The sequence below is a fragment of the Desmodus rotundus genome, chromosome 4, assembly GCF_022682495.2.
Source record: "Desmodus rotundus isolate HL8 chromosome 4, HLdesRot8A.1, whole genome shotgun sequence".
NCBI lineage: Eukaryota > Metazoa > Chordata > Mammalia > Chiroptera > Phyllostomidae > Desmodus > Desmodus rotundus.
The window spans coordinates 181,100,200-181,126,262 of NC_071390.1; the positions used below are offsets into that span (position 1 = coordinate 181,100,200).

Genomic DNA, 26,063 nt, shown 5'->3' on the forward strand with positions numbered 1-26,063 from the left:
GGGCATTTCCGCCTCTTTGTTTTAAACTCCGGACGGGTTTTTTTCTCCGGCTCTTGGGGGGGACCAGGAGGCAGCGGCGCCCCCTCCCATCCCTTCGCTGCCCCCGCGTGCGCCCCGCTCGTCCGCAGCCGAGACGGCAGGTCAGTGAGCCCGCGCCCCGCCCGGCCTGGCCCGCGGCGCCAGCTGCTCAGGCCGCGGCCTCGGCCCGTGAGGCTCCGAACCCTGGCCCGTGCCCTGCGCCCTTGTCGGCCCAGCCCGAGGATCGCGACACCGATGCGCAGGCCCCCGGGGGCCAGGCTCCACGACCGGTCACCGGGCAGGGACCCGGAGGACTGGAGCCCGGGACGGGCCGCCGGGGAGGGCCGACCCCGGGACCCAACAGGCAGGGACCAGCAAGCGCCGGACTCTGATGAGACGGGTCACTGAGGAGCGTCCAGCCGTGGGATGGGGCATTGAGGACGGTCCGAGACCAGTACGGGTCACCAAGGAGGATTGGGACCCCAAGACTGGTAGACCCTGAGACCCGTCACCGCGGAGGGTCGGACCCCAGGACCAGACAGGATCCAGGGAGGGCCGGGGCTCTGGGAGGGGTCAGCGGGAGGTCTGGACCCTGGGATAGGCCAGGACTCGGGGATACACCCGCTGGGGAGAACTGGGACCCTAGATCCAAAGAGGCCAGGGATCCTGGGAACAGTCCCTGTGAGCCCTTCCTGACACCAAGACAGCCCCTCCGCTGGAGGCTGGGACCCTGGCACAGTCCAAGGGGTCAGGGCTTGTGCCATGTGACAGGCTCCAGCAATGAGCAGTGCCCCAGACAGGTCCCTTAAGAGGATCAGAATGCTGAGGCAGGACCCTGAAGAAGGCCAGGCTCACAGGGAGGCCAAGACCCTGGTAAGAGCTGGACTTGGAGGCAGATGTCCAGGGAGGAAGGATCCCCCGACAAGTCACGGGGAAGCTCCCAGGCGTCATGAGTAGACCCTAAGGAGTGCTGAGACCCAAGCCAGGCCCCCAGGAGTTGGCGCCCTGGGACAGGATCTAGGGGTGCTCCAAATCTCCCCAACCCACTCAACAGGACCCCCATGCTATGAAGGCTCTGGGGCATCAGGGATCCTAGTCACCTGGGCCCTGTGGGTGTACACCCCCCTCCCATGAGGCCCCCACGCATCCTGAGGTCTGAGCCCCAGGGCCAGCCCCACGAATCTGACCTTCGGCAGATGCTTTTGTCTGGCTGGAGCCAGGTTGGGGCCCATCTCCCTGCCTCCGGGGAGTCAAGGGAGGCTCCTAGTCCACACTGGCTCCCAGGCCAGCAGGCACGATGCCCACTCCCAAAACCCCCCACTCCCAAGACCCAGAAAACTGCCCCCTGTTCTTGCAGTCCCTGCTCCCGCAGTCCCTGCTCCCGGGCTATAGGCCTTGGCCCTGGGGCCAGTGTCTGGCGCCTTCATGGCGCCTGCCCTCCTCCCCTATGCCGGTGTACCCAAACCAGCCCCGCACCCCAGCGGGTGAGCCCTCCCTCCTGAGTCTGGAAGTGTTTTCTGTGCCAGGAGGGGTGGGTCCAAGCCAGGAGTGTGGGCTTCAGGGCATGTTCTGGGGGCAGTTGGCTCCATGCAGAAAAGTCGGCTGACTTGGGTACCTTCTCCTCTCCAGGAATGGGACATAGCAAAGGACCTTGGGCTGGGGCCTTGGCTTCTCTGAAACCTTTAACTCAGACTTTCATCTAGAACTTGCCTGTGTTTAATTAGGAAGTGGGGGTGAAAATGTAGGGTGTGGTGAGCACACTCTTCGCCTGGGGAAGGGCTCTGGCGTGTGTCCATTGAGGTACTGCTGGGGGCTTGAGAGAAGGGGCCCTGTAGCCGGCCCAAGATCAGCAAGCAGCCTTCTGGCAGCGAGTGTGTGGACGAACACAGGGGAGCAGGAGAACTTTCAGAAAGATCAGTTGCCTTAGGCTTGCAAACTTACCTAGCAGGTGGGCAGGAGGAGATATAAATCTTACTCTGGGCTGCTTGGACTCCCAGGAGAGACACTTGAACTTGTCAGTTCAGTATTTCATTTTGTGCCTTAGTGTCAGTTGGCTACTTGGGAGAAAGCACTTTAGATTTTCAGCTTAACATTTCCTAGTTGCAAATCTTAACTAGTGGAGTCCCTGAGTAGTCCAGGTTAGAAACTTTTATTTGCTAAATGTAACCACTCATCTTACTCAATGCTTGCTTCTGGTTTTTTTTTTTTTTAACATACACTTTACTTATTTTAAAACTTAATTTGCTCTGTGAACTTTTAGAAAAGACTTGCAAAACTGGGTATTGGGTTTGGTCAGGCTCTTTATTTTCTCACTTTTGGCATTTTAAAGGTGTGATCGTGCTGGGTGGTTGTATTATTTATATATTGCTGTCAACAAATTGTCCCAAAACTTAGCACCTTAAAAAAAATCCGTCATCATCTCCGTTTCTGTGGGTTGGGAGCCCGGGCACCACTGAACTGGGTCTCCTCGCTGGGGCTCTCAGGCTGCAGCTAGGGTGCCAGTAGGGCTACCCGGGGGTCCCCTTATGAGAGAGGCAGCTCCTTTCCACATGGAGCTCCCCGTCTGGAAGCTCAGAAGGAGCAAGTGAACGAGAAGGGGGCCAGTCTCCTGACCTCATCTCCGCACTGACATTCTCCCTCCTGCCGTATTCTGTTGGGAGAGTCACTGGGCTGGGTCCACGGGGCGGGGGGTGGGGGGGAGCTCCACAAGGGTGCGTGCGTTGGTCCCCTGGGCTGTCCTAGAGCCTGGCACTTGCCCAGTGTCAGCTAATGCAGGGCCTGTACCTGTGAAGGACCCCGGACTCCCGTGAGCACAGAGGAGGGTGTTGCTTGAGTTGCGTAGGTTCCTCTGATGTCGCCCTGAAGCTAAAACTGCTGGGAGGCTTGGCGCTCCTGCGAGGGGCGGTCGGTTGCAGACAGGGCAGATGTTCAGGACTCAGGCTGTAGCGAAGCCTGAGCCCCGCCAGTTCAGTCGTAGGTGCGTGTGCCAGTGGCACTGAACCTGTCGGAGCTTCGAGCGCGGTTGTCGAGTTGTGTGCAGACCACCGTTACACTCCTGCCAATGGTTTTGCTCCGAAAATCGTAAGCTGACCTTTGTAAGCAGTTTTCTAAGATGTGAGGCCCTAAGGCGTTTGGGGTATTTAACGTGATGCTCCCAGAACCGGTGTCCAGGGGCTGCCACGCTCAGGGCCGTGGGGCTGTGGGGCGCCGACGCCTCTCCCTGGTGTCCTGGGCTGCAGCTGGAGCACCAGGCTCTGAGGGGCCCACCCAGGGCCCACGTGGGCGCCGTGCAGAGGCACCCGCTGCTGCCCGCTGCCCTCTGGACCCATGAGTGGGAGGAGGTAAGTGTTTGGGTGGTTGGACTCAGATCATAAAGCGTGGGTGTTTCTGGCCTGTACTCTTTCTCTCTGGTCCATGAAATGGCAGGATTTGTTGTTTATTTGGTTAATGGTCAGAACTGAATCTTAGTAAAAATGCAGTTTTCTTTTACTCTTGAAGTAGGCTGCGGTTCGGGAACAGTTCCTTTTCCCGTTCTGGTGTTTGCCGTTAGTGCCGCAGAACTTCTGCAGTCAGCGCGCCTCCTCCCGATGGAGCCGTTGTTCCTCAGTCCTGGAGGCGGGAGCTTGTCGTGACATTTGGAACGGTAAGACCGTTGGGAACACCACGGCTGTCCTTCCTGACGGGTCGAGTCTCCCCCTCCAGGACTGACTCGCAGGAGGGACGAGCCGGCCAAGAGCCCCGATGAACACTTCGCGCTCAGCGAGAGGGTTAGGGTGTGCTCGTCACCTCAGATGCATTTTCAGGGTTGTCCATTGAATGTGCAGAACTTTCATTGATAAAGTTCTTATCAATGAAACTAAAACTCACTAGAAAATAGAGTTCTTAAAAACCAATTGTTAGGTTAATTGGTTTTTTTTGAAGAAAACTTCTAATATGTAGGTGAATTTAGAGAGTGGAGGTTGAAAGGATCTTTTTGCAAATACATCAATGTTTATGGGACTTTGCTACATTAACAGCAGATTCCAGATGTTTGGCAGGAGGTGTGCAAACTGTAGGGAGCTGTCAGAAGACCCCCTGCCACCCCTACTCCCCCACCCCGGCATTCCCGGCGGGGTCTGGCTGGTGTCAGGTGCTCAGCCCAGGGGGACTGAAAGCTGCTGCTAGTGGGTCAGCCCTGGAGCTCTTGGAGCCTGCGGGGCAGCTGCCAGGGAGGAGGCCCAGTCTCGGGTCGGCAGTGAGGGCAGAGACAGTCTCCCTGCTCCCATTCTTTTACTTCAAGTGATGTCATTTTCTTCTCTACCCGTGCTTTCTGTGGGGAAAACAGTGGGGGGGCCATCAGCTCTGTGAGCACCCATGTACCTCCCCATGCACCCAGCAGGTGTCCGGTCGGCCCTGTCTGCTTCACCTCTTTCCAAATACACCTTCCTTGTTGTTGAGTCAGGCCGGTGGCTGCAGCTGACCTGCAGGTCCAGGAACGGGGTGGGCTCCACTCTGCTGCCGGCCCCTCTCCCACCTGGACTGGATGCTTTTTCTCGTGGTGGCTACTGTCCTGTCCACTTTCGGATCTCCTGGGTGTCCCAACGTCGTCTTCCATGGCGTCATCACCATCCCCTCCCTGGGGCCCGCCCTGTCGGGCCCCTACTCCCCCCTGGCGCCACCTGCACAGACAGCTGTCTGGGCGGTTCTGGTTCTGCCCTGCGGCACTGTCCCCTGGCGCTCCGTGGCTGCACTGTCTGGGGACGCTGTGGTGCTTGGGAGTCACTTGGGTCACTGCTGCTGCCACCCTGTCGGCCTCTGTCTGGGGCCCTGTGGGCTGGTGAGTCCATAGGAAGCCCAGCACCTCCGTCTGGCAGATCTCCCTGTGTCTCCCAGGCAGCTGGTGAGGTGCCCCCAGGCGGCTTTGGAGCCTTTAGCAGACTTTGCAAACGGTTCAGGGGGTAGAAAGTGCTTGAAGTTATTCATGGAAATACAACTTTTGCTGTCAGCTACAGTAACTGCCTTTCCCTCCGCAGAGACAGGCCACACTAGAGGCAGGTCTGCTGCCCCGGCCTGGCGAGGGAGGTGGACATCAGAGACCAGAAGAGGGGGCGTGCTGGTCTGCTCAGCTGCCATAACACAGCACCACAGATGGCCCAAGGTCGAGGTGCTGGTCGGTTTGGCTCCTGGTGAGGGCTGCCTCTCTCTGGGGGCTCACAGGGAGCCCATTGTGCCCCACCCCCACAAAACTAAGCCTAGTCACCCCCAAAGGCCCCGTGTTTGGGGCCGAGTTCAGTATGTGTCAAAGGGCTCCAGCCCCTGCCACCTGTTCACCAGCTTGTCTCTTTATCTCTGGGGTTGGCAGGGTCATTGCTAATGAGAGTTTTTCCAGAGTCGGTGACCACGCTGTATTTTACTGCAGTTCTTCTAAAAACTATTATGTTCACTTTCTATGGCCACATAACACACTGCCACCAGCCTGGTGGCTTCAGAGGACACCCCTCACCAGCCACAGTCCTGGAGTCGGCACAGCGTGTGCGGGGCTCCCTGGCTCTGGGCTGTGGACATGGGTGCTGTTCTCAGCTGGGCCGCAGGACTCGGCCCTCGGACCCGCCTCTGTGTCACAAGGCTAAGCCGTGCGCTTGGGTCAGGCCACCCGAGACTCGCCCTGTCCTAGGTCTGCTGATTTGGGACCATAGTTATTCCTTCCAAAGCCCCTTTGCCACAGTTGCTAGGTAATAAGGGTGGAAGCTTGTGTCCAGCAGGGCCCTCGATCTCAGGGCCACCTCCAAATCCTGCCCCTGGCCTGTCCCTCCCCTGCCCCCACGCTTGTCCCTTCTTCGGAGGAGCCCCTGGGTCTCCTGGTCAGGGTGCTCCCTGAGGTGCAGCTCCCGGGCACCTGCAGACCGAGAGACCGGTGCCTTCTGCCCCCCTGCACAGCGGGACAGTCTTGGGATGGCAGGTGCCACCCTTCCGCCTCAAAGGGAGCCGTGGGGGGAGCAGGGAGTCCCAGGTCCAGCGCCATTCTAAGCTCGGGGTGACCTGCTGGCCCCCAGCGTGGCCCTTTGGGCCCCAGGGTCCACCCTCAGTGGGCCTTTTCCATGAAGGGGTTCACACTGCAGCAGGTGCCCTGGCAGCGGGGCCCGGGGGCCGACAGCCCTCCACCGCGCGTCCCTCGTGCATCCGCAGAGGCGCATCTGGGAGCTGAGCGTCGCTGTGGTTGCGGAAACGTGTTTGTCATTCTCTTGGATTCCGGCTCGCCTGCCCCGCTCCTGACGTTGCCTGGTGTGACTCTCCTGTTCCACGTCCTCAAGGATGCTGTCTGAGCCCGGGCCTTCCTCACACCCCTCCAGCTCACCCCCACCCCCCTCTGAAAGCCTCATCTGGGTTCCCAGAGTAGGGACTCCTCAGCCCAGGCAGAACAGAGAAGGGGCTGGGGGACTGCAGGACTCCCAGGGAGTGGCAGAAAGGCTGCCTGGCACTGTCGAGGCTGGGCCGTCACGGGAGGCCGGCCTCCAACCTTCTGGCCAAGGCAAGGCATAGAAGGGCTGAGTGGGCCTGTCAGACGAGGCCCGGCCCAGGCGCGGGGGTCGGGGTCCGGCAGGCCCAGTGCATCCACATGCAACACCCGCAGTCGGAGGTCTCGGGGAGGGGTTTGGGCGGCAGGGGGTTTGCAGGTGACGTCCCAGTGGTGCTGGGACTGTTGGTCATGGCTAGTCTGCGTCCTCAGCAGAGGACACAGCAAAAGGACAGGCATGCAGGTGAGGTCCCAGGGAGCCAGGTGCAGCCTCCTGGGTCCTGTGAGCCCCCTGCCCAAGTTACTGGCAGCGCAGGTGGAGGCCGGCACCGTGTGGGTCGCTGAGAGAAGCCTCTCACAGAACCTCGCTGTGCGGCCCCTCCCCGCACAAGGGCCCAGCAAGCCACTCCCAGTGCTCGGGAAAGTGTCAGTTGACCCGGGGAGCTGTCACCAGCCAGGTGCCCAGGCGCCAGCCCAGGGGCCGATGTGCTGGCTTCTCAAAGGACAGGAAAGGTGGGTGGGACTCAGTCCCCACATCAGCCACGCCTCAGCCTCGCGTAGCGCTGGACAAGCCCTGTAGCCTGCACTCGCGGGCGGTCGCAGGTCCAAGGTGGGCTGGACTGCTAGCCAGCGCAAGGTCTGGTGGCGTCTAAAACGTGCCGGTCCCCTTTTGTTTTATGTTTAATTATAAATTATTTTTTAGTGTTGATAGGATTAAGTCTTTTATTCACCCACATGTGTAGTTACGAATGGCAAGGAGTTACCCTGGGCCGTCTGGCCCCCAGCATGCAGGGGCTGTGGTGCTGGGCCTCTTTGCCCAGCTCTGTGGCTGCTGCCGGACAGGCTGGAGTCCCAGCAGGTGCTCTTCATAGTTCACCTCAGTGAGGACAGTCTATCCGCAGGGCCACCTCCACTCTGGAGGCTGCAGGGCCCCCTTTTCAACTTCGCACTTAACCTGGCGCAGGCAGGAGGCCGACAGGTGAGACCTGTGAGGAGGTGCTGAGGGACTCGGGTCAGGGAGATGCACCTTCCAGAGACAGCCGAGTTCCCACACGTGTTCTTTGGGATGCCTCCCCGCTGTGGGAGTGGGCTGTGGGCTCCCTGCCACAGCTGAGCTGCGCTCCAGGACGCACACCCCTTCCTCTGATGTTGGGGACCTGGGCACCAAAGCGTCCATGTGTGTGAACCGAAGATGCATGTTCGCCCAGGCGTGGGCCCGCGGTCCCTGCAGGTGACGGTGGGAAGAGCCAGCTGCCGGCCCAGGAGGTGGCACCAGCCTGCCACTGCGCTTTCTGGAACCACCCCACTGGGCTCCCGGGTGCACTGCCTGCGTCCGTGATGCAGGGGAGCAGGGCGCAGTTTGAGCTTCTGTCTCGTGTGGAGGGGCTGCCCGCGTCCTCTCACACGTGGAGCAGGGTTGGCAGGGCTTCTCTCCGCAGGACTGGACAGCGCAGCGCTGTGGCCATGTGATGGTGGGGCCCTCAGTTCCAGAGCAGACTGGACACGGGCATGGGCACTCGGGCCGCATGGACGGCAGGCAGCTGCCGAGCCCTGAACCGCCTCCCCTGTCGCGCGGCCTTGTGGCTCACCTCCCCCCACACCCGCTCTGCTGCCTGTCGCCCGGACGCACTGGCTCCCTCTGTGAGCTGCTGCTCTTCCCTGTCTCCGCCTCTTCCTCGCAGAGGCCACAGCGAGGCCCCGGCCCCAGCCCCTCTAGAGGGTCAGAGCCGCACCTTCACACTGGTCTTCGTCCACCTGGATCAGACTCTTTGGGCGCAAAAATGGTCCAGGTGGGAGTTTGGGGTTTCCTCTCCGACTTCACCCACTAGGAACGGTTTCCACTGCAGTTCAGTCGTAAAACACGCTTTCCTGGGGTGCACAGTTGCCACACCCTGAGCTTCACAGTTCTGTGGTGGTTGGTGTCCTTTGGCGAATGTCTGGTCATGTGACCACACCCCAGTCCCAACCCAGAGCCCCCACTCGCCCCCACCCCCTGCGGCGCTGAGTGAGGCTGGCCGTGTCGCCTCCCTCCCTCGGGGGTGGCCCTGGTCTGTGTGGCGTCTGTGCAGCTCCTCCGTGCGGAGGTCTTGGCAGGTGAGGGCACCCCGTGCTGTTCTTCGTTCGCTGCGTTTTGTAAAGACCGAGAACAACAATGAATTGTATCAAATGATTTTTATGCATTTAAGGGAAGATCTTACCGTTTTTCTCCTTTTGGGGGCACAAATTGCATTTATTTCTCACACTAACCCCTCGTACTCCAGAGAGGAAGCTAGTGTGCCCAGTACAACTGCCCCTGTGAGCCGGCTGTGTGGTTCCCGCCTTGTCGGGCCTGGTGCGGGGTTACCATGGCCTCGGCACAGGAAGCGGGAATGCTATCCCCCCACTGCCACCGGGGCTGCTGGTGAGCTGGCCGTTCCCCAACGTGCAGCTTGGTCGACGTGAAGCTGTCCGTAGCATTCTGCTGTTACTCGCGTGTCACTTCCCCAGGGACACGCTGGCCAGCCCCCTGCGGCCCTGCTCTTACCCACAGCATTTGCTGCCCGCCCCCTTCCCCGCCCTCTGCGGTTGCTCTTCCTGCGGCCGCCTCCCCAGAGTGCGGGCACTTGCTCCCTGGTGGCATCAGGTCCGTGGTGGACCTGGCAGGTAGCCACAGCCACGCTGGCCCCAGCGTGTGGCCCCCCGTCAAGGCCCTCTGGTGAGGCCTGCTGGTCGCCTCCCTCCCGTCCGCTGCCTTTTGTGGAAGGTCATGGAACTGTAAAGGCTAGTTAGTAACAGATGCAGTTGTGGGGAAACCTGGGCAGAAACGGCGTGACTTGGATGCCACATGGACGTGGTCGAGGTGTTTGGCCCACTGCTCCCAGGGCGCCACCCTGCTGTCCTCAAGCCGCAGCGTGTCTGTGGTGCCAGGGCCCTCCCGGTCCCACCTCAGACCGGGGTGCCTGTCGTCCGCCTCCCACCAGAGCATTGTGTCCTCGTCCTTGTCCTTCCCGGGGGCCCCAGCCTCCCACCCAGTCACCCCTGAGAGTCATCGCCCCACCTGAGCTTTCACAGACCTTCGTCCTGCCTCGCTGGGCACTAAAGCCAGGACGGGGCCCCCCATCCCCCGCGGTCCTGTGCATGCCCTCAGCCCCTGGCCTCAGTGCCACCAATGGCCACGGGGACCTGCCTGCATCTCCCTGGTCAACCCTGGCTCTTCCCTGGCATTAATTCTTGTTTCTCTTCTGGTTTTAAGCAAATAAAGGAACAGGCGTATTCCATGGGCAAGGCCCAGGCGCCGGCGAGGCGGGGACACGTCCTGGACAGCAGGCCCGGCTGACGCCCCCCTTGCCTTGTGTCTCCGCAGGCCTCAGGATGTAGCGGAGGCTTCCTGGCCCCACATCCAGGTAAGTGCAGCTTCCCCTTCGATTTCCTCTTCTCCCGGCGCACAGGCCACATTCGCGGAGAGTCACTCTCTGCTGGTGCGTGGCAGCTCCTCGGGCCCCGCGGGCGGGCTCAGGCACGCACTTCAGCCCGGACCGCCCCTCAGAGAGCGGCTCCGATGGATGTGCCCTCGGTCAGCCGACGGGCTGTCTGGAAACTGCAGCCAGAGCGTCACTGCGGGGCGGGGCGCCACGCACGGGGTGACGTAGAGTGAGACGAGGGGTTTCTGTGCCAGAAAATGGGAAGAGAGCAGAGGACGGGAGGACGGCGCAGAGGTGAAGACTCGGCGTGCGGACTGGCCCGGCGGCCAGCAAGCGCCAGCGCCACAGCCGAAGCCTGAGCGCCCATGCAGAGGCGGAGGGAGGGGCCGACAGCGTCTAGAGGAGGTGAGGCCGTGGGGTGGGGGCCAGTGGCACTCCCCCTGCCCAGGCTTCTGCGTCCGCCCTGCTCTGCTCCTTGTCCAGGTGGGCAGGCCCCGCGGGCAGCAGGTGTCCGGTGTGCTGCTCGGGCCAGTCTTCTGGCCTGGTGGTGACGGGCCTTTCGCTTCCGGAGTGCAAGCCTGTGGGTCCCAGTGCTGGCCGGGGACTGGCGGTCTCATCTGCCAGTGGGGGTGGTCAGTGGGCACAGGCCTCTCTCCTGCCCTCCGCCGGCGCCACCTCCGGGTGTCTCGCCGCCCTGTTGTTGCCTCCTTGGCACGGCCCTGACGTGGTGGACAGCCGCCTCCCTCATTCAGGGCTTCTCTGTGCTTCCTGATGGTGAGATGCGGCTCTGCCACCTGTCTGGTCCCTGCCCGGGTGTCACCGGGCCACGCAGTGACTGGTGTGTGTGGGGTTCCCCCGCCTGCGCCCCGCTCTGCCTTGATGGGCACTGTGAGGTGGTGGATCTTCTGCTCAACAGAGCCTCGCCGCAGGCGGCACCCTCAAAGGCCTGTGGCACACACCGCCCTGCCGTGGGCAGGGGTGCCTGCCTTCTACACGCATCAGCTCGAGTTCTCCCGTGAGGAAGCATGTCCCTTGTTGTGTCTCTGTCACAGCTCGGACGGTCTCCTGGCATCTGTGTCGATCTCCAGATTACAATCCAGTCCGTCCTGACGCTGCCTCAACCCCAGACGGCAGTCACTGCCGACTCCTTGCTCGGTCCCCTGTGCCGCGGGCACAGTGGGTGCCCAGGGTCTGCCACCTTCCTTCCCCGCCCCGGTCAGCTGCACGGCCAGCACCCCAGGTCCCTCACAGCAGGCGCGGTGTGTGTGCACACAGGACCGGGCTGCGGGGCACGTCCCCCTCAGGCAGAGCCAGGATGTCGGGGCGGAGTTCCTGCATACCCGTCGGCATCTGCAACTCCCCCACCCCCTCACCGAGCAAGGCACACTGACCATGGTCCCCAGAAGAGACGAGGATGCTGCTCTCCGCAAAGAAGCCTTGGTCTCTGCTCCCAGTGAAGGGGATGCAGGCCTGACCCCGTAAAGGAGACATGGACCCCAGTCCCCACTGAGGCCAGAGACCCGTCCTTGCTGATGTGACTGTGGAGTTTGTCTCCAGCTTTAGTTTTGTCGGGCAGCTTGGTTTCTTGGTGTGGGGGAGACTGCTGTTCTGAGTGTGCTGCTGTGTGGTCGTATTTGCACGTGGCCGAGCACGCCCTCCTGTTCTCAGCAGCCGGCGTGACAGCACCGCCCGACCGGAGGTGAAGACACAGCGCAGCTCTCGGGGGCGCCCACACGCAGGGCCTGGGCAGTGTCCCAGGGGCACATGCGCCAGTCCGCACGCCCCTGCCCTCCGCCCTGCTTCGCCTGGGAATGTTCTCAGGGTTTTCATCCCTTAGGTAGTTTCTCCTTCCCTCCAGCTCTCCCAGGTGCTGCTGGGTCCTTCACTGAGCCCCTTCCCAACAGGTCGGAGTTGCCCGGCCAGGGCTCTCGCAAGTGCTTGGGGAGGGTGACGCAGGGCTCAGAGCGGCCACGCTGCGGCACCGGTACGTCCTGGGGCGCTGGCGCAGCAGGGCCTGGCCCACGGGGGCCCTGTTAGCAGGCTGCACTGCTCGCTTGCGCAGGTGCCGCGGCTGGGGAGCTGGCCTGGCCTGGGCCAGACGTGGCGCCAGGCTCCACCCTCCACGCAGGCTGGTCTTCTGGAGGGACATCCTGCAGCCTCATTTACCCTGAACCTGAACCTTTGATGAAAAGCACCAGAGCATTTCAGATATTAATTCCTGTGCATTCTCTTGCAGAAGCCAAAGATGTTGACCAGAAAGATTAAACTCTGGGACATAAACGCCCACATCACCTGCCGCCTGTGCAGCGGGTACCTCATCGACGCGACCACGGTGACCGAGTGTCTGCACACGTGTACGTGGCCATGTTCTGGGACTCGGCCTTCTCCTCCCTTTCCCCCACGTCTCCCTCGCACACCCCTCCACCCCCACCCGCTCCTGTCCCGGCCTTGCCACGCTGTGGTGCCTGGCTGCGGGTTCCCGCGTTTCTGCTCGGTCCGCCTGCTCTCCCGCAGGGAGCCTGTCCCTGTTCTGTGCATTTGTTCAGTCCGTTTGTTAGATCCCGCGTGTGAGCACCGCCACAGGGCACTCGTCTTTCTCTGGCCGCTTCCTTCACCGAGCGGAGTGCGCTCCAGGCCCACCCGCGCCGTGACAGAGGGCGCACTGGCCTTCTTTTCTGTGGCCAAGTCAAATCCCACTATGTGAGTGTCCCACAGAGATGGGCAGCAAGAACACGGCCCTCGACAGCTGTGTGTGTGTGCTATCTGGCCTGGGGTCTGTGTCTGTGGCTGTGAGAACATTCCAGAACTCGGCCTTGGACAGTTTCCAGCTGTCTGTTCTTTGACGTTTTGGCCCTTTCTTTTTTCCCCCAACAGCTTCTAGCTGAAGCACAAGGCAGGATACAGACGCCGGGATACAAAGGTTCTTGAGCTCTGGCTGGTTTGGCTCAGTGCGAACCAAAGGGTGGCCAGTTCGATTCCCGGTCAGGGCACATACATTAAATAAATACACAAAATTACCTTTAAAAAAAGAAGTTCTTGAAGATAAATCAGAAAAATTATTTCAAATTAAAAATACTGTGGATAATGTCAGTGGAGGTGTCATTTAAGAAAGCTAAATGCTGGGAAACTGAGTTATTCTCCCAACAGCTGAGTGTGTGTCCCCAGTGGTCAGAGTGCTTGGTTCCTCAAACCGGCCGCCTCCGGGTGTCAGCTGCTGCCTTTCAGTTTTCCCAAGACTCAGTGTGTGCTGAACTGGTACTTTTGATTTTTTAAGCACAGCTTCATCTGAGAAGCAGACATCAGGGTTTGCCTGGAAATGCAGTTGCCAAGGTCATCGAAGAGAAGCACTTTCCTTAGACAGGAGGTTTACACTAAAACGCACACCTGGAAGACCCTGCACTTTTTAAAAAAGATTTTATTTATCTTTAGAGACGGGGAGGGAGAGAGGGAAACATTGATGTGTGGTTGCCTTTCGCGCCCCCTACTGGGGACCTGACGCACAACCCAGGCATGTGTCCCGATGGGGAATCGAACCTGCAACCTTTCAGTTGTTCGCTAGCCAGCACTCAGTCCACTGAGCCACACCAGCCAGGGCTGGAATACCCATAACTTTCTGATCCTGTGTTTTTCACTTCAGAAAGAAAATACTTTCCAATTTTCATAGAATTTCTATTTTAAAGTTACTTGTGTTTTTAGGTAATGGTGGGCATAACTTACATTGTTCTCACTGAAATTTTGGTGTGCAAAGGAAGCCCCGTGTTGTCTCAGGTTCTTAGAGCACGTATGAGCCTTCGCCTCGAGGTGGGAGCGTGCTCAGCAGCTGCGCCTCCTGCGCCTCCTGCTCCCGAGCTCCCAACCTAAGTGGGAGGCCGAGAGCATGCGGCTGACAGTCGCCCCCATTGGGCCAGGGCCCGAGCGCCGCGGGCCCTGACCCGGGCCGGCCCCCGCTGAGGGCGTGCCTCTGCCCACAGTCTGCCGGAGCTGCCTGGTCAAGTACCTGGAGGAGAACAACACCTGCCCCACGTGCCGGATCGTCATCCACCAGAGCCACCCGCTGCAGTACATCGGGTGAGCTGCCCGTGCCGCCAGCAGGGCCTGGGCGGGGCTGGGGCCGGGTGGGGCTGCCACACGCCGCGCCGCGCCTGCTGTGCGCCAGGCTCGCCAGGCTTGAGAAACCAGCAGGCAGAGGGCACGGGCCACCCTGCGCCGCGGTCTGCAGCGCCGCGAGCAGCTGGAGCACACACTGCGTGCTGCATTGCTTCGGGCCCCTTTGCCGAGGGGGCGAGTGGGAGGGCCACGGGCGCCCTGGCTGACCTCTCCGTCCTGTCCCTTGGCAGTCATGACAGGACCATGCAGGACATCGTTTACAAGCTGGTTCCAGGCCTGCAGGAAGGTGAGTGTCAGGGCGCCGCGCGGCGGCCTGTTTGGGACGGGAGGTGCCTTGGTTCTTGCGGCCGGTCTCGTCCGTCGTCTCTGTCTTCCTCCAGGAAGTCCCAGTGTGGGCACCGTGCATGCCTGTGCCTGTGTGGGGCCCATGGGCACAGCGGGCACAGGGGGGCCGAGCACTGTGGCTGCCTCCAGGGTCAGAGCTCACGGAGAGTTAGAAAGAACCGTCGCGCACCACATACCCCTGCAAATGGAAGTGGCCGTTCTCTTCGAAGTGGTGCCCAGTGCTGGGCACGGAGGCTGGCGCTGGCCTCATTGATGGGGGCACGGCCAGTGCCCCGTTTCTTTGGGGCGGTGGGCTCAGGGGCTGCCTGCGGAGGCCACTTGGGTGCTCTCCCCAAGATGAGGTGTGTGAGGAATTCTGTTTTCTCATTGTTAAATTTTAGGAGAGTGCTGTAATTTAAAATTCAGCTACTGTGTTACATCGTAGAGATTGTATCTGGCCTTTAATAGGTAACTTGGGATGATACTGTTAAAGCCTTTCGCCATTCACAGAACTGCCTCATACAGGAACTGAAATTTCCTGAGTACACGTAGCTAGAAATAGTTGTCTTTGGATGAATGTTTAGTCCTGGGAAAAAGCAAACAAGCATCAGGGTAAAATGCAGCCACCTTCGAAAGCCCTCAGACCACACAGACCTGCCAAGGCAGGCCCATCGATTGAGTTCGCGTCCCCTTATAGCAGCTGCCGGACTTCGTGGGCATCATCTGCGTCTCGAACGGGACGGTTGTGAACAGAACATCAATGTGGTTCATTGCCTACTTAGGGTTAAAGGTTATGTATTAATTTTTAATAGCGGAAATGAGAAAACAGAGGGAATTCTACCACAAATTGGGCATGGAGGTGCCTGGAGACATCAAGGGGGAGACTGGTTCTGCAAAACAGCACTCAGACCCCCACCGGAATGGTAAGGCGCGGAGGGGGTGCCGTCGGGCCTTTTCCTGAGGAGCTCCCTGTCCCTGTTCCTGTCCCTGTCCGCGGCGGTTTGTGTTACAGAGCAATAACCTTGGTGGGGTCTGCGTGGGAGGCGGGTGTCCTCGCTGGGGCGGGCACGGATGTGGGCTCCAGAGACCTCACTCCGGTGTTTGTGTTTTGCCGTAGAATGGCGGAGTAACGTTTTGGCTTTGGTAGGAAATTGATGGCATTTAAATCCGCACATGCCATAACAAATTACTGAAATCTCGGGTGCCCAGCTGTCTCCGGTGGGCCCCGTGGATCCCTAAGAACCTGGACATGGCCCTGTGCACTCCTCACTGTCCGAGGAGAGAGGGGCCCTGGGAGGTGGCTGGGAAGGTGTCCCAGCTGTGTCACCCATGGTGGGGTCCTCGTTCTAAAAGTGACGTCACGCAGTGCCAGTTCAAGGTGCCGAGCAGCCTGGACGCCGCAGGTGGGGGTGCTGTGTGTCGGGAAACGTTGGGGTTGCTGAGCCACCCGTGGTCCTTTCACCGTCCCATCAGGGCCGTCCATGCCCTGCACCGTGCAGCCACACGCGAGTCCCGGCTCCCGGGCCCTGACTGGAGGCCCCGAGTGGGGTGGGCGCTTTGTCCATCCCCCCCGACACGCGCTTTGCGGTGCTGGTCCCCCCTGTGCTGCCTTTCATAGCGTTCCAAGTGCGTGCAGAGTCAGCGATGACGGTGTGACACTTTGGATGTAGTAACACGGCGTGCTCTCGTTTTGCCACAAGGTGAAACCAAAGCAGATGAGAGTTCCAACAAGGAGACCGCCGAGGAGAAGCAGGAGGAGGACAACGATTACCACCGGAGCGACGAGCAGGTCGGTGGCCCTCCACCTCTGTGCCCGCACGCGGCGGCCGGGGGCTCCCTAAAAGAGCCGAGCGAGGCCGCGAACTGCCCCGGGTGTTTTCTCGTTTAAAAAAGAGAAAGACCTGAAGGAGCGAGGGTAGAGACGCGGAGTGGCGGTGTACTGCTTGGGGTTTTCTTGCCGACTCCTTGCTTCGTTTTCCTTCTCTTTTTCAATTGTCCAAGCAGTCTGTGCTCGTGGTAAAACATCTTATCTAGAGAAGGAGTAGAGGCCACGCTCCACCCGCCTCGGGGGGCCTCGGCCCCGCCCCTGGTGTCCCTGTGAATAACTCGGTGCAGGAGTTTTCAGTGCAAATAGTCGTAGAAGAGAATTTTAAATGTGACATTGAGGAATCTGTCCCTGTCATTTACTGCGTTGCTAGATTAAAAAGGAAACACTGAGCAACCCCAGAGATTCTGTAGAAGAATTTGATAAAACCCCGTGTCCATGTAACGTGGAAGCTGTAACAGCCACCACCCTGTGATGGAGCAGAGCCATCCCCACAGACACCAGAGACAAGGGGGTGTCAGCAGCTGCTGCCGCCGGCAGGATGGGCCGCTCTGGCCCCCGGCCACCGAGGGACAGAGGAGCGAGAGGCCGGGCGCAGAGGCAGCGCGGGACCAGGGCAGGGGTGGGAGAAGGGGTAGGGGAGAGAGACGGTGATGGAAAAAACTAATAAAGTGTGAAAAAGAAGCGAGATGCGTGTGAGACAGACACGCCACGTCCCGGGTCAGACCGGTGTCTGGCGTGCAGCCAGGTGTGCCACCTGTGAGGACTCGCGGTGGCTTGTAGGGCGATGAGGTTATTACGTGATCGTCGGTAGGCGAACCTTCCTCACGTTGCTAACGAAAGCTTTAAAGTAGCCTCACAAGAAACGTGGGGCCTAAACGAAGACCCTTCCACCTCATGGAGAGCACGAGGCAAGTCTGCATAACTGGATGGTGCCGGATTCTCCCCAAATTGACCTCACTGGCTGGCTGCGGCTTCAGCCCTTTGTTGTGGAATTTAACCATCTGCTTCTGACGCTCCCCTGGGAGGGGACAAGCTCAGGAACGGCCGTGAGAACCAGGGGGTGGGTCCTGTTAGAACATGCGTGTGACACGTGTGTCTGTGACCATGTTACACACTCCCACACATGGCTTTATATATGGTGATGAGAATGCACACACACATCTATTTGCCTAAGATGCCATCGAATGAGCATGGTTCCGGTGCGGTCACAGCACCTCGGACCCTCCCCTTCCCAGCATGCACTCTTCTGCGGGGTGGAAGGTCACCGTGAGCGTTTCAGAGATGCCAGCGCGTCTGTGAGGGAGACGGGGCGGGGGAGCACGTTCAGGTCAGTGGAGAAGAGGGTCCCTTTGAGCCGTGGGGTCACCCGCTTTCCTGGGGTCCCTCTCTGTAGCCGTGCACTCCGCCCTGCTGTCCAGCCTCACGCTCTGCCCCAGGAGCTGTGTCCATCCCTGCAGATGCTGCTGCCTCTCTGCCTCCCGGCTCCCCAGTGGGCGCCTGGCTGAGGGACAGGGCAAAGGGCTGGGAGGTTGGGGCTTCTGGGCAGGACGTGTGGGCGCGGCTGCTCGGTGGGGGTGGGAGTGCTCCTCCGCAAAGCCCAGCCCCAGTCAGCGCCCAAGTCTGAGGGCAGCAACAGGCCCCCGGCATCTGGCTCCCTGTTCTGTGGACCCCAGGCCGAGGCCTGGGGGGGGGGGGGGGGCGGTCCTGGTGCACACGGCGGAGGGAAGCTGCTGGCCTGGCCTTGTGGCCCCAGGTCCCCGCTCCCTCTCTATCCCCAGTGTCCTTGGAGCTCCCCTGGGAGTGGGTGTGGGGTTTCATCAGCTGCTGCTCAGCACCTGCTGTACAGTCTGCAATAAACTGCTGCGTGTTTCTCTGTTGTTAAAACCACCGTCGTGATCAGTCCTGGGAGGCACTGGGTTTGATCATGATTCTAAACCACGTTTCTGGATTGGCTAGTGTTTGGGTAAGTTTGTGCCTGGTTGTGCGAACTGACTGGCCCGTGCTTTTCTCGTGGGTGGGTGTGGGTGTGGGCGTGTTGTTTGGGGCCAAGGCCACTTGTCTCATAGCTGGTGGTCGTCCCTCTTGGCCTGTGTTTTTATTCTCCAGGAAAATGTGTACAAATTGAAATTTGTCGGTGTGTTGACCTTCGTTCCTTTTCTAATTTCGTGACTTGATCATTCCCACAGTTTCCCTCTACTGCTGGTTCTAAATACTTGTGAATTTTCATTATGGTTTTTTTTTTGAACCATGTGTTATTTTTAAAAGTATGTATTGGAAATTCTAAACATCAGCCCCAATCAGAAAGCCAGTTACCAGGTTGCTGTTTTGAGGGCCTTCGGGTCAGCGGCTGCAGATTTGCGGTCATCGGTCTTCAGCCCAGGGGTGACTGCTCTTCACCGGGAGAGGATAGGGTTTGGTTTGGTTTCTAAAGATTTTGTTTATTACTTACCTTTTAGAGAGAAGGGAAGGGAGGAGAAAGAAAGGGAGAAGAAGATCGATGTGAGAAAGAAACATTGATTGGTTGCCTCTTGCACACACCCTGACCGGAGAATGAGCCCGCAACCTGGGCATGTGCCCTGACTGGGAATCGAACTGGTGACCTCCTGGTTCGTGGGATGATCCCCAAGCCACTGAGCCACTCTGGTTAGGGCAGGATAGTGTTTTTAACAGATGGTGTGGGAACGCCTGCATGCAAAGATGAATTCATATCCCTATCTCACCCCGTATGTAGAAGTTAACTCAGAATGTAAGAGGTAAACCTTTGAAACCTTTACAAAGAAATGTGAGAGAGAATCTGTGAGACCCTGGGCCAGGCCTGGCGTTCTCAGACTCGGCGTCAGGAGCACGGCCCACGAAAGGGCAGTAACGCGCTGACCCCACCGTCAAACGCTGCCGTTCTGCAAAGACACCTTTAAGAAAAGGAAAAGATAGGCCACACACTGGGAGGAAACACTGCAAGTTGTATTTCTGGCAAAGGGTTTGTATCTAGAATACGTAATTCTTACATCTCAGTGAGAGGATAATCCAATTGAGAAACGAGCGAGAGTCCAGCAGACACGTCCCCAAAGACGCGAGTCCCAGCCACACGGCCAGCAGCTCTGGGCCAGCAGCTCTGCTCCTTGGGCGAGATACGCACCTCAGCCCCACGACTGCATGGGAATGTCCGCAGCAGCGTCCCTCACAAAACCAACGGGGTGGGGGGGACCTGATGCACCTGTGGGCCGTCCCTTTGCTGAGGGGAAGGTCAGGGCCCCTTCGGCGCCGTGTCGGGGGTCCTGCAGGGTCGCAGGTCTCCCTTAATTTCTTGGTGTTGGACTCTGCTCCTGAGTTTGAGGGTGTATGTCTCTCATTGCTTGGGGGTGGCCTCTCGGCGTTATTTCTTAACTTTTCCCACATTTTCTCCTTTCCTCTGGAACTTGTCTTCTGTGCCCGGCAGAACCTGCGGTCTTCACGTCTTCCCTTGGTTTCGTGTCTTCACAGACTGTCTCTGTGGCTTCCTCGCGTCAGTCTGCCGGGGCCGGCTCCCTTCAGCGGAGACTACCCTGTGGTCCAGCCACCCCCTGAGCTTTCCGTTTCAGTGCGTGCTCTTCGTTTTCAGAAGCTGTATCGGGCCGTCTTTTATATCCGCAGTGGTCACGCCCCTCGTGTTCTGCTGGGCCCCTAGCGGTTGTAGATGTGTGTGTATTTCCATCAGTTCATTTGTTACTTCTTTGCTCTGAACTTGGAGTGTGATTGAGCCATTTTTGTGGCAGCTGCTGGGGAGTTCAGGGCTGGTGTGGAGCATCATGTCTCAGGCGGGGCCGTGCCTCAGCAGCCCTGCGTGGCCCAGTCATCCCTCTTTGGAAGGCTCCCCAGGCCCCTGAGTCTGTCACCCGTGGTGCCTTGTTCCCACCACGCACTGTGGGTGTTACGAGAGGTGGCTGAACTCCAGACCGCCCAAAGCACTCTTTTCCTCTCTTGATGCCATGTGTCACCAGTCCCTGTGCATCACCTCGGTGCTGCAGGAGTGCATCTGGGTGTGTGGGGGTGTGGGTGTGTGTGTGTGTGTGCGCGCGTGCACGCACACGAGCACACCGTCGGGCTGCAGGGCGCCTAGCATGGCCTGAGGGCAGCCGCGTGCGTCCTGCACCAGGAGCTCGGAGAGCAGGGCTCCCGCCTGTCTGACCCGGAAGCTGCAGGGCGCCTGCAGGGGATACATAGTGTCGGACGCACTGTCCAGCCGATAGCATTAGGTCCGCAGTGTTAGAGCGCATTTCCCAGAACAGCAGCAAACCCACTTTAGGATAACGTGTGTGAAATGGGTTTGAAAACCCCTTTTCCACAGTGTCCAGGTCTGTTTGGTCTGGTTCCCAAGCAGGCAGTGCTCTCAGGTGGAGCAGCACCCGTGGGGCGGCGGTCGCCCGCCCCCCGCCCCTCCCGGGAGGCCGGCCCAGCTGTGTCCTTGCCCCGCAGGTGAGCATCTGTCTGGAGTGCAACAGCAGCAAGCTGCGCGGCCTGAAGCGCAAGTGGATCCGCTGCTCCGCCCAGGCCACCGTGCTGCACCTGAAGAAGTTCATCGCCAAGAAGCTCAACCTTTCGTCGTTCAACGAGGTAACAGCTGCGCCGTCTGTGGCTGCACAGAGGCCGCCTTCCTGTGTAAGGGGGGCTCAGGGTCTCATGGGTTTCATGTACCACTTTCTTTGGAGAGTTTAAATTTGGAAAAAGATCTCAAATTGTTTGGCCTGCCACCCAGTAGTGTACCAGGAAGCCACAGTGAGGGTAGTGGACGGCTCAGGGTCCGTGACCGCAGGGACCCACTGCAGACAGAAGAGAGAGCAGAGGGGAGCCAGGGCCGTGAGGTTGTTAGAATGTGTTCAGGTTTCAGCTTGGAGAGAAATTTAATGTCGCAAACCAATGGGTGGGTGGGGCTGGGGTGACAGGGTAGACAGGTGGGAAGATAAGACGCTTTGGGGCTGTGACAAATGACGAGAATGACATGAAGCCTGGAAACCCAGTGTTGCTGGGGGGGGGAAGGGGTGGGGGCGCATTCGGGGAGGCCTGGTGGGGGCGTGGTGGCCATTCGGCGCTAAGGAAGGGCCCTGGGGGCCTTAAGCGCAGGGCACTCGGTTTGAGTGCAGTCTTCAAATGCTCCTCCGGCTGCGAGGAGAGTGGGGTGTTAGGGTGCAGAAATGGGAGCGGAGGGCCCAGCGCGGTGCAGTGGGGACGCTGCGAAGTGTGCAGACTGGACGTGCGTGTCAGAGGTCAGCGGCGGCCCAAACGCAGGTGTGCCCTCCTTCCCCCCAGACCTGTCAACGTGGCCTTTTTTGGGAAAGGGTCTCTTTGCATGTAATTAAGTTAAGGATCTTTAGGTAAAAGGGTTTAGGGTTACCCGGTGGACCCTAAATCCAGCAACAGTCCCCCTCAGTAGAGCGCGTGCGGTGACACTCACAGAAGGGGCCCCTGGAGCTGGGAGGGGCGGAAGGCCCCCCACCCCGCTCCAGCCTGCAGGGCGGGTGGGCCCTGCCTGCCAGCGCCTTGGTTTTGGACTCCCGGCCCGCGTCTGGGAGCCAGTGCATCTCAGCTGCTGTAAGCCGTGCAGTCTGTGGCACTTTGTCAGTCGCCTTGGGAAGCCGAGGAGGAGTTGGCGCCAGGAAGCACAGTGCTGCGGAGCCCACGTGGAGGGGCGCGCCTGTCCTCAGAGACTAGGCGGGGGCCGGGATTCTGCGAGGCCCAGTCCGAACCTGGCTCACTGTGAGGGGGCCCCCAGCCCGCGGTCCATGACTCTGGAGCCGGCAGCGCCAGGGTGGGGGGGGGGGTGTGCCCAGGGCCGTGTGGCATCAAGCAGGGTGGTAGAAGCAGAGATGTAAGTGCGCCTGGGGTGAGGGCTCGGGAGGGACCGCGGAGCATGGTGTGGCAGACTGGGAGAAAAGGGGCCTGTGACGCGTGGCTGCGGCGTGGCTGGACGACGTTCTCCAGGTGTGTGGATGCAGAGCCTAGGTCTTAGCTGAGGAGATTCCCGAGCAAAGTGGGGGGGGTGCCTGAAAGTGCTCGGACACCTGGGACCCCGATTTTCCAAGGCGCCTCTCAAGCACCGAATGGCCTAAAGCAGCTCAGAGCCAGCCGGGGTCCCCGAGGCCCCGGCACCAGGCATCTGGCCGCCGACTGGAGCAGCAGCTCCGCGGAGGTTCCCGTTCCGGCAGAGGCAGACCATCGCCCAGCACCATTGCCGCCGAAGCAGCCGGGTCCCGCGGATCTGAGGGAACAGGAGCGCGGCCTTTCAATGACGACAATGACAGAAACACCCCTCCAAAAGGTTCCCAAATAGCGGCCGAGAGCCTCGGAACGGACGGAGCTGAGCAGCTCTCTGGGCGCCGGCCCTGTTTGTCCCCAGCCCACAGCCTTGGGGGGTCTTTGGATGCCCGACAAGCCCCTGGCACGTTGCCCATCAACAAAAGTTGGCCAGCCCTGGCTGCTGTGGCTCCGAGGGTTGAGCGCCGTCCTGCGAACCGAAAGGGCCCTGGTTCAGCTCCCTGTCGTATTCCCTGAGTTCCAGGCTTGGTTCCCCCACCCCATCCCCGCTGTCAGGGCTCAGGCAAGAGGCAGCTGATCCATGTGTCTCTTCCTCTTTTTCTCCCCTCCTTTACTCTCTTTCTAAAAACATAAAATAAAATTGTCCTGGCTGGTGTAGCTCAGTGATTTGAGTACTGGTCTGCAAACCAGAAGGTCACCAGTTTGATTCCCAGTCAGGGCACGTGCCTGGGTCACAGGCCAGGTCCCCAGTGGGGTGGGGTGTGGGAGGCAGTGATAGAGGGCAGAGGATGTGGTCCTCGGGGCTGCAGGTGACTGGCGGTGAGACCTCCTCCCGGACCCTCCCTTCCGTCGGGTGGAGGGTCTGCTGTGAGTGCTGATGAGCTCTACCAGGTGCAGGTGCTGGGCCGGCCGCCGCAGGAAGGCCCTTAATGTGCTTTTGGAGCTGCGCCTTACAGATGGTTACAACAAATTTTATCTGTAGTCTCCACAGCTTTAAAACAATAAAAATAAAAAGTTGTTACATATGAAAGAGCGGGAGGGAGTGTGAGACCCGCTGCTTTGTACCAGTTGAGGGCAAGACCCTCCCGCAGCACAAAGATTGCAGCTCGCCTTCCTGCGCCCGCAGACCAACACGCAGCGGCTCCGAGGCCTGTCTGCGCGCTCGCCAAGGTGGCCTATGCCTGGGGACCACCCAGCACCCGGACTCAGGGCCCTTCTTCAGGCCCTTGCCCTAGGGGACGTCAGAAACGCCTTCCGGGACCTCCTGTCACATGGGGAGACGCAGAGCGAAGCAGCAGGGAGACCCCCCACGCTCCAGGCAGGACGGCCGGAGCCCAGGGCCCCGGCGCAGCAAGTGCCGGCAGGATGAGGGGCAGCAGGACCGCGCCCTCGCTGCTGGGGGGCGACGGGGCTCGGTGACTTAGGCAGACAGCGTGGCGGTTTCTCACAAGACTGACTGTAGTACCCTCACCACTCTGCCCGGCAATGGGGCTCCTTCGTCATTTACCCAAAGGGGCTGGAGACTCACACCCACACAGAGCCCTGCACACGGAGGTTCACAGCAGCTTTGGCCACCGTCACCAGCACTTGGGAGCAACGTAATCGTCCTTCAGTGGATGATGGACGCACGCCGTGGTCCATTCAGGTGGTGGGGTGCTGCTCAGCGCGAAAAGGAAATAGGCCACCAAAGCCCCGCGAAGACAGGGAGGGGCCGCAAATGCACGTGGCTGAGTGACCGGGCCGGGCTGAGGAGGCTCCACGCTGTGACTCCAGCTGTGAGACACCCTGGAAAAGGCAAAACGGTGGAGGCAGTGGGAAGATCAGTGGGCGCCCGGGGTTGGGGGAGGGGGCGGACAGGCGGAACCCAGAGGGTCTCAGGGCAGTGAGACTGCCCCGTGAGGCTCTGTGGTGGGTGCTGGTCATCATCGTGCAGACCCAGGGGGCACGGCAGCTGGGTGACCCCAACGTGCAGGCTCAGTGACTCATGCGTATCCCCTCTGGGGGGATGCTGGCAGTGGGCAAGCCTGGCGGGGGGAAGGGGGCAGGGGCGTCTTCTCAGTGTTGCTGTGAACCTAAAACTGGCCTAAAAATAACCTTTTTTTAAAAAAGGGAGGGAAAAGCCTGCAGAGCCCATTACCTTTTTCCACTGAGGGGAGAGAGACAAGCTCCACAGGGGCGGGCTGAGGGTGGGGCCAGGTCAGGGCAGCCTGGGGACTGTCACGGAGGGTGTGGCCCCAGCCCCGAGCACCAGGCCCTCTGCGGCAAAGGGGGCTTCCTTCTGCTCCCTCCCACCAGCATAGCCTGGTGTGGGGCGCCTGGCCCAGCCAAGAGCCTCATTGGTGGAGACAGGCCGCCAGTGCAGAGAGCCATCCTGCAGGCCCACTGACCAAGCTGCTTCTCCCCACAGCTGGACATTTTATGCAACGAGGAAATTCTGGGCAAGGACCACACACTCAAGTTTGTGGTCGTCACGAGATGGAGGTTCAAGGTGAGACGTGGCCCTCTGTGGCGGGGGGTCCGTTTCATTTTTGGAGCCTGCCACAGGGGCGGCACTCCTCCGGCACGTCCCCATCTGAGAGTGTAGAGAGAAGGTTGGGCTCCAGGGTTGTTGGGAATCACGGTCAATTTTGACCCAGACCCAGGGCCGCCTCCCACTCACTGGCCGCCCACCCCCGCCCGCCCGGTGGGGGTGACCACAGGCTGTGGGGGGCGGCCTCCTGCCCTGAGAGGCTCTTTGCTCTTAGTGAACATGGGGACAGATGGTGGTTCCCTGTCCTCAGGGGAGGGGGTGCACCCCCGACACCCGGCCCCCTCGTCCTCCGTCCCTGCCTGTGACGCCCAGCGCAGTGTCTCCTGGCACCTGCCAGGCATCAGTGTGGCCGTCCTCATGCCAGCCTGTCTTACAGAAGGCGCCGCTCCTGCTGCACTACAGACCCAAGATGGACCTGCTGTGACGCGCGGCGGGCGCGGGAGCACATGCCCGCGGAGGGGCCTCAGGTCCTGGGGGCCGGACTTCTGAACAGAGTATTTATCACTTTTGTACGAGAGAACTGGCACTCAACACGACACTACCAGCAGCACGGCGACCAGGTGGCAACACCGGCACGGCCCCCGCGGCTGACCCAGCCTCAGCGCCTCCCTCGGCCCCTCGGGCCAGAGCCCGTGGCTGCGGAGGCCTCTCCCTCTGACGTGTGGCCCCGCCTGCTTCCAGGTCTCAGAACCACGGCGTTTTGGTTTAGTTGATGAATTAGGTTTCAGAATGAGCCTCAAAAATACTTGTACGTGTGTTGAATCCTTCCTAAGTTATTGAAAAAATATCTTTTCATGGTGAATGACGATATTTATGTTGCCTTTAGCTTCCCAAAGGCTTAGAAGATCTATAAAAAATTAATTTAAAAGCATCCTGAAAGGGGTTGCTGCTCACATTCCGCATCCACCGTGGTGTTCAGTGTCCCTGCTGTGAGACCCGGAGGAGGCGGCTCTCTCTGACCCCTCGTGCTCCGGGCACCGGCGGCCCCAAGCACTTGGGACCTGGTGCTGGTTTGCAGAGCGCCTTGTTGTTAGAAATCACTTCTGTTATCAGACAGGGCTCCAGGCGCTGAACCCCCTGCCCACTCTGCCCAGTCTTCCCCTTGTAGAGAGGGAGCTGGTGGCCTTTCGGGGGGGACTTTCCCGGCAAAGGAGGGGCTTGTGCCCATGGGGACTTGGCAGACCCAGGTTCCCCACCATATCTGTCCTCCCTTTAAGGGGGGTGTGGCCCGGCACTCGTGCCCCTGTTCATTGGGGAGGTTCTCAGCTTCACAGGGTGGGACAATGAGGTGGCGGCTTCAGTTGCTAAGCAGCCACAGGCGACTCACAGTGTCTAACCCCTTTCTCCTCCCGA

At 60.0% G+C, this 26,063-nt stretch overlaps 1 protein-coding gene across 4 annotated transcripts; it reads left to right on the top strand.

Annotated features, from left to right (window-relative positions):
* PCGF3 (polycomb group ring finger 3) lies at nt 1-25,512 on the top strand. 4 transcript variants are annotated; one of them, XM_053922582.1, is made up of 11 exons: nt 1-140; nt 9,744-9,894; nt 10,167-10,317; nt 12,149-12,266; nt 13,884-13,980; nt 14,250-14,305; nt 15,156-15,266; nt 16,044-16,132; nt 20,624-20,761; nt 24,588-24,668; nt 25,087-25,512. In XM_053922582.1, the coding sequence occupies exons 4-11, from the start codon at nt 12,158-12,160 to the stop codon at nt 25,132-25,134; spliced, it is 729 nt and encodes a 242-aa protein (XP_053778557.1). In that variant the 5' UTR covers nt 1-140; nt 9,744-9,894; nt 10,167-10,317; nt 12,149-12,157; the 3' UTR covers nt 25,135-25,512. The 4 variants fall into 4 exon arrangements, with proteins under 4 accessions (XP_053778557.1, XP_071077433.1, XP_053778556.1 ...); XM_053922581.1 differs by having other exon boundaries at nt 42-140; nt 9,855-9,894; XM_071221332.1 differs by lacking the exon at nt 10,167-10,317.
* Nucleotides 25,513-26,063: the final 551 nt, after the last annotated feature.

What these genes read in the sequence shown, in the direction of transcription:
- PCGF3 (XM_053922582.1), top strand. Translation starts at nt 12,158, where the DNA reads ATGTTGACCAGAAAGATTAAACTCTGGGACATAAACGCCCACATCACC. An exon ending in CTCAGACCCCCACCGGAATG is followed by an intron (nt 15,267 to 16,043) that starts GTAAGGCGCGGA and finishes TTTTGCCACAAG; the next exon opens with GTGAAACCAAAGCAGATGAG. An exon ending in ACCACCGGAGCGACGAGCAG is followed by an intron (nt 16,133 to 20,623) that starts GTCGGTGGCCCT and finishes CTTGCCCCGCAG; the next exon opens with GTGAGCATCTGTCTGGAGTG.